Source organism: Hemitrygon akajei, unplaced genomic scaffold (assembly GCF_048418815.1).
Source record: "Hemitrygon akajei unplaced genomic scaffold, sHemAka1.3 Scf000153, whole genome shotgun sequence".
Classification (NCBI taxonomy): Eukaryota; Metazoa; Chordata; class Chondrichthyes; order Myliobatiformes; family Dasyatidae; genus Hemitrygon; species Hemitrygon akajei.
Window position 1 is genome coordinate 1,078,292 of NW_027332039.1, and position 7,278 is coordinate 1,085,569.

Genomic DNA, 7,278 nt, shown 5'->3' on the forward strand with positions numbered 1-7,278 from the left:
ATCCTGCCTGGCATTACCACTGTTCTAACCGTAAAAACGGGAGCTAAAATATTACCCAAATTCTAGCTAAAGCCTCACTGGACCGACTCTGACACGAAGCCTCAATTCTCCACATTATCTCTGGGTCACTCACCCTATGTCTGCTCCGCTTAAACATTGCTAAGTGATAATTACTGCGCAATCTGTGGCACAGAATGTCCGGACTGACACCTCTCGCTTCTTTAAATTCTTTCTCCCGCTATGAACACCTCAATGGCTGTTAGCGATCTGTGTCGAGCAGAAAGTGCTGGGACAGTCCATGCTCAGGGTAGATTTGTACCCATCCCTCCGCTCCTCAATATATTCCCCATCGTTCACTACAGAGCGTGACTGAGCTCGCAGAGAAGGGAAACCGAGCGGGCGCTTCCAAACTCCTCCTGGATCTGCTGATGGAGAAGGGCACCGGAGCCCGGAGGGTGATGTGGGAATCCTTTGTGAAACTACACCACCATTTACCGAAGCTGAGCTGAATATTGAATGAAATACGGGAACGTGGTACGGTGAACAATACACTGTGTGTTACAGATGTAAATGCTAATGAATTTACAGTATTACAAAGAACAGACTTCATGCAGGTTAATCTATTTGGACAGGTGACGGCCAGTTCGCCTGCATGGACACTGAGCGGGGTTTATCTGAATTGCCCGCGCGTCTGAAAGGTAAGCGATGGAACGGAGATCTCAAAGTCTTTCTTTCACTCTGAGAGTCCGAATACCTGTCTTTGGTGATATGATTAGAGACTGTCTAAACATGGGAGACATGTTTTGTTGCTGTGGCTGGAGGACATGTAACCATCTGTAATTTTCAGAACACCTTGTACCGTCCGGGTCTTCGGCTGTGCACCTGGAGACATCTATGAAATTTCACCCCATACTCAACCCCATACACCTGCCTTCTCACCATATCTTTTGATGCCCTGACCAATCAAGAACTTCTGCCATAAATATACCCATGGACACGGCCTCCACTGCAGTCTGTGGCACAGCATTCCAGCATTCACGACTCCTTGGCAACAATAATCCTCCTTACCTGTCGTAAAGGTTTGCCTCTCAATTTTGATGTTGTGCCTTTCAGTTCTGGATACGCCCACCACAGAAAACATCCTGTACATATCCACGCTATCTGGCTTCTTCAGCATTCAGTAGGTTTCAAAGAGATTCCCAACCACACCTCCCCCCCCCCCCGCATTCCGCTAAATTCCAGTGATTACAGGCCCAAAGTTGCCAAGACGCTCCTCATATGTTAACTCCCCTCCCCCATTCCCAGAATCATCATCGTGAATCTCCTCTGGACTCTCTCCAATGACAACACATCCAGTTTGAGATATGGGTTCCAACATTGTTGACAATACTCCCAAGCGTGGCCTGACTACAGTCTTATAAAGGCTCAGCATTATCTCTTTGTTTTTATATTCGATTCCCTTTGAAATAAATGCCAACATTGCATTTGCCTACTTTGCTACAGACTCGACCTGTAAATGAACCTTCTGTGAATCTTGCTGGAGGACTCCTAAGTCCCTCTGCACCTCTGGTGTTTGGCCCTTCCTCCCATTGAGATAATGGTCCGCACTATTGTTCATTTAACCAAAATGCATTTTCATACATTTCCCAACACTCTATTTCATCTGCTACTTTTTTGCCCGTTCTTCCAATTTGTCTTCTTTCTGGTGCAATCGCATTGCTTCCTCAGCACTACCTATCCCTCCACCTATCTTTTTATCATCCGCAAACTTTGCCACAAAGGCATCAATTCCGTTATCTAAATCATTGATCAAACAATGTGAAAAACTGCGGTCCCAATACTGACCCTGAAGAACACCACTGGTCACAGGCAACAAACCAGAAAAGGCCCCTTTTATTCCCACTCGCAGTCTCCTGTCTGTCAGCCATTCCTCTATCCATGCCAGTATCTTTCCTGTAACGCAATAGGGCTTTATCCTGTTCAGCAGTCTCATATGTGGCACCTTATCAAATGCCTTCCAAAAATCCAAGTAAATGGCACCCACTGACTCTCCTTTGTTTACCATTCCTGTTATTTCCTTGAAGAACATATTTACCAGGCATGATTTCCCATGTCATCGGGTTCTGTGATACAATAATAAACCTCGATCTGGCTGGCAGCCACATTCAGTGTGAAGGAATCCAGCGGCTGGGACCCGGGCTGCACAAGTGCCAGGATTTGAGGTAACTTGATTTATCGCTCACTCTGAACTGTGAAACTTCCATTGTGATTTTGGCAAAGTTGTAGTAAATCCGATTGTGAAGAATTGCGTAAAATGACCAGGGGATCGGTCCGTATTTCCCCAAGGATGAGAGGTTTCTGTGTTTCGTTGTTAAAGGATGTGGAGACTTTAGATTAGTAAACAATGGCCATTTGTTTAATGGTAGTAAATCACGGGAATGGCCGTGACTGCAGCAGGTTGGTCGGAGTTTCACACACCCTTCCCGGTGAAGGACAAGAGATCGTCAGCGGACTGTTCCTATGAGAAGGAAATAATTATCATTATGAAATTGTCCTCCACTGCCCTTCCCGCGTGTGACTATCAGCATCAGTCCGCCTGTGTGACTGTGCTCACTACCAGATACCCAGACCCCATGGGTGCATCTGTTCTCCCGTTTGTGGGCCTCAGTTCAGATCCACCCCTCCCGTGCAATCCCTCGTCTTGTTGGAATTTCTTTTCCCATCAGTATCCTCCTACGGGATCTTTCTTTACCATCCTTCTTCCTCTTGTGGGATCTCTTCTCCTTCCTCATGTGGAGCCACTCCTCTTTCCTCTTCTGGGATCTCTCATCTTTCCTCATGTGGGATCTCTACTCTTTCCTCTGTGGGAACTCTCCTCCAGCCTCCTCCGTGATCTCTCTTCCTCAATCACCATCCTCTTGCAGGTTCTCTCTTCCTATCCCTTTTCCTCAGGTGGGTTCGCTTCCACCATCTCCCATCGACACTTTCCCATTAACAAATCTTCCTCACTGTGGGACTTCCCCCATCCTTCAACCCCGCCCCTCCTGACCCTCCCACGTCTGGAACACGTTTCTAACTATTGGTGAATGACACAGAATATGTGGAGTTTACAGGGTCACGTTGACAGACAAACTTACTGAAATTCGGTGAATACGCTGGAGCTGGGCAGTGAGGAACATTGACGGTGATGGGAACTCCGACCGGTGATTTACCGACGGGTTTAATTTTTCCTCAAATATCTGAGTGAGAGAAATTCCCTCAGACACACGGGTTGAATCACTTTGTTCATCAATTTGTTTAGACTTGGGCGTAATGAACTGGGAGATTCTGGAATGAAACCGGTGTCGGCGGCACTAAACAACCTGGAGTGTAAAATAGAGAAACTGCGGTAAGTACGGGACTGTGGGAGATTGTGTTTACAGTCACTGGGTGTCTGACACTGAACACTAACGAGATATGTAATTGTGTTACTGATAAACACTGGGGATTTGTACCGTCTCCTGTCACGCTGTGTCCTTCACCCCGCTCTCTCTCATCTCCAGGCTGAGCCAAGTCGGTGTCACAGATTCCGGTGCCAAGGAACTCACTTCCGCACTCAATACAAACCGATCACTTACGGAGCTGCTCCTGAGTGAAAATGACCTGGGAGATTCAGGAGTGAAACTGGTGTCTGCGGCTCTGAGGAATCCGGAGTGTAAAATACGGAGACTGGGGTAAGTACCAGAATGTGGGAGATTGTGTTTACAGTCACTGGGTGTCTGACACTGAACATTAATGTGATCATTTACTGTGTTACTGATAAACACTGGAGATTTGTACCGTCTCCTGTCTCTCTGTGTCCTTCTGCCTCACTGTCTCTCATCTCCAGGCTGGAGAGAGTCGTTCTCACAGATTCTGGTGCCGAGGATCTCGCCTCCGCACTCAGAACAAACCCATCACTGATGGAGCTGTACCTGGGTGATAATAAGCTTGGAGATACCGGAGTTAAACTGATGTCTGTGGGTTTGAGGAACCCGGAGTGTAAAATACAGAAACTGCGGTAAGTACCAGACTGGGGTATTGAGTTTACAGTCACTGGGTGTCTGACACTGAACAATAATGTGATCAGTAATTGTGTTACTAATAAACACTGGGGATCTGCAGCGTCTCCTTTGTCTCTGTGTCCGTCATCCTCACTCTCTCTCTCATCTCCAGGCTGGAGAGAATCGGTCTCACAGAATCTGGTGCCGAGGATCTCGCCTCCGCTCTCAATACAAACCCATCACTGACGGAGCTGCAACTGAGTGATAATGAACTGGGAGATTCAGGAGTGAAACTGGTGTCCACGGCTCTGAGGAACCCGGAGTGTAAAATACAGAAACTGGTGTATGTACCAGACTGTGGGAGATTGTGTTTAAAGTCACTGAGTGTCTGACACTGAACATTAATGTGATCAGTAATTGTGTTACTGATAAAGACCGAGGATTTGCTCCGTCTCCTGTCTCTCTGCGTCCTTCACCCTCGCTCTTTCTCATCTCCAGGCTGGACAATGTCGGTCTCACAGATTCTGGTATCGAGGATCTCGGCTGCACTCTCAGAACAAATTTATCACTGACGGAGCTGGACCTAGGATGGAACTCTCTCACAGATCGATCTGTCCCCGGTCTCCGCCGCCTCATACTGACTCTCCCCAGTCTGTTGTGGATCCGGTGAGTGTTTGTGTTAATGTTCAATGTGATAAAATAACAGCGGATCCGCGGGTTTTCTAGTGATATTTGTCTGTGAGTGTTGTGAAACATTAACCTCAGTCTCCTGTAACTGATACTGTTGTGTAATCTGTTTATTTCATCTTTATTCCTCCATCTGTTTCAGGCTGGGTGGGAATCAGTTCAGTGAGACCGGGAGGAAGGAACTGAGATCTCTGCAGGAACCCAGACCCGGACTAAGAGTGTGGACCGCGTGAACCTCTGAATGTGTGAACATCCCCGCACACGAGATGAGGACACTTTGGCCGATTCCCCCCTCCCATTTAACTCCCCTTCCCCTTTAACTCCCCCTCCCCTTTAACTCCCAGCCTTATCTTTAATGGCCGCGCGCCAGGTTTAATTCCCAAAGGTTTTGAGGGAACTGACTCCCGGATCGCTTCTCTTGTCGTGAAGCGCGAGACTGGAGCCAGTCGCGTAATTCCGCCTCCTGTCCAGCAGCGGCGCTGCTTTCGCCGGATATCCGCGTTCGATACTCCCCACGTGAGATGGGGAATTACGCGAGGATGGTGGGTTTCAGTCTGGGACGCCATTGATGACATTAAGAAAACCCTCGACTTTATCTTTGCAGAGGTGAACGCCCCGAAGTCTGATGTCGTGCAAATCAATGGGCCTTGTACGGACCACGAAAAGGTAATTCAGACTTTGGAGCTGAGGCCGAGCGTTATCGGAGAAGGTGGAATCTGAAATCCTCGACATTCCAGAGCAAACAGATGAAAATATTAAAAATAAAGTAACTCAAATATGCGAAGCAGTAGCTCCGGAGTCCAATGAGGAGATTCGACGACGCGTGGATGTTCCCCATCGTCTCGGTCGGATAAGAGGGAATAAGAATTCAAGGATAAGAATGGAGGAATTCAAGGGGGCGGGCGGTATATATTTGAGGCAGGGTTTAAGGGTCGGCCCAACATAAGATGCTTCGGTTGACCATTATTTGATTTTCAAACAGAACCACGAGCGATCTGGAATGGAAACAATCAAGAAAAGATGAATACTTGCTCTCGCAGAGGCTGAGGTTCGCCGAGGACCTGACTGCAGCTGATAAGTTGGCCCGACAGAAGCTGTGGCCGCTGGTGGAGGCTACTAGAAAAGATGGGAAGCTTGCTTTGTTTGCTGGTACTCGAGCTTTCATTGATGGAAAAGAGATCCGAGCAGAACGGTAACATGTTGTTTTGGCAACTGGTCTACTATCTCTGCTAATATTCCAGTCTGGCCTTTGTTTATGTAGGACTGGGATAGTTTTTTCTTACTTTTATTATTAGAAATGAAGAATTATTTTTTTCTGTGTATATATAGTCTGTCATGAGACTCTCTTTCTCACTTTTTTCTATTTAATGCCAGGGGACTTAGTCACACTGTTAAACGTAAGGCCTTATTCTTGTTCTTAAAGCTGCATAAACATGTGGATTTCTTCTTAATCCAAGAGTCACACTCTGTGACTAAAGACATTAAACTAAGGAAATCCCTGTGGGGGAACGATGTTTGGTTTTCACATGGTTCTGGACATTCTGCAGGGGTTCCTATTCTGATGTTTAACTTTAAAGGAGATGTTTTGCACACTGAGGCGGACACAAATGGACATTTTTTTGGTTCTAATTGTTCAATATTGTGGTAACACTTCTCATATTTCTAATATTTATGGATATAATATTATAAATGATAATGATAGATTATTTGAGATTTTGGGGAAAAAACGTTTTGATTATTGGCTCTCTAAATTTCCTAAATTTATTTGTTATGGAAGGAAACTTTAATATGGTTTTAGATGAAAAAAATTGACCGATGTTCACCAAGGTAACACTCAACTTATAATAACTTTACTAGCTTTATTCAGAAGTTTAATATTATAGATATTTGGAGAGAGCACTTTCTTGAAGTTAGAAATTATACGTGGACTGATAACTATTATATGCATGTCTAGATTAGATTACTGGTTGCTATCCATACCTTAAGAAATAATAGTCTCTTTTATTTTTTCCCTCACCTTTAACAGATCATAAAGCTACCTCCATACAAATTGCATTATCTTCAGCTGAATCCAACTTTAAATCTGATTGGGAACTAAATAATTCCATTTTGGGCCATGAAGTTGTCTCTTTGCACATTAAAAAGTTGGCAACCTCCTTCTTACGTAAAGCGATAGCAAAGAATAATTTCTCTACAAATTGGGAACATTTAAATTCGAATCTGCCAAATTTTAATGGAAACGCAGTAGTGATTTAGTAAAGAAAAGAAAATTGGAAGAACAATTATCGATCTCAGAGACTACAAATTTATGTGAATTGTTTCCAGATAACCTTTCAGGGAGAGATAAGAGGAACTAGCTTTATTAAAGGATAAGTTATACCATTTCTATCTTATAAAGGCAGAAAGTGCATATGTGAGATCTAGAAAGCAATGGCTGGAAGAGGGTGAACAACGTACAGCTTATTTCTTTCCTTTAGAAAAGCAACGTGCCCAATTCAATTCCATTCATCAGCTTAATATTGATGGTGTGACCACAGAGTAATCTAATAAAAATAAAGTATTGTTCTGC

General features: G+C 44.9%; 1 protein-coding gene across 1 annotated transcript; it reads left to right on the forward strand.

The window, feature by feature from the left end:
* Nucleotides 1-488: 488 nt before the first annotated feature.
* On the forward strand, nucleotides 489-4,594 carry LOC140724030 (ribonuclease inhibitor-like). Its single transcript, XM_073038517.1, has 8 exons — nucleotides 489-534; nucleotides 633-698; nucleotides 2,085-2,222; nucleotides 3,302-3,388; nucleotides 3,543-3,713; nucleotides 3,869-4,039; nucleotides 4,195-4,346; nucleotides 4,521-4,594. The coding sequence occupies exons 3-8, from the start codon at nucleotides 2,101-2,103 to the stop codon at nucleotides 4,592-4,594; spliced, it is 777 nt and encodes a 258-aa protein (XP_072894618.1). The 5' UTR covers nucleotides 489-534; nucleotides 633-698; nucleotides 2,085-2,100.
* The last annotated feature ends 2,684 nt before the right edge of the window (nucleotides 4,595-7,278 follow it).

What these genes read in the sequence shown, in the direction of transcription:
- LOC140724030 (XM_073038517.1), top strand. Translation starts at nt 2,101, where the DNA reads ATGATTTCCCATGTCATCGGGTTCTGTGATACAATAATAAACCTCGAT. An exon ending in TGTAAAATAGAGAAACTGCG is followed by an intron (nt 3,389 to 3,542) that starts GTAAGTACGGGA and finishes TCTCATCTCCAG; the next exon opens with GCTGAGCCAAGTCGGTGTCA. An exon ending in TGTAAAATACAGAAACTGCG is followed by an intron (nt 4,040 to 4,194) that starts GTAAGTACCAGA and finishes TCTCATCTCCAG; the next exon opens with GCTGGAGAGAATCGGTCTCA.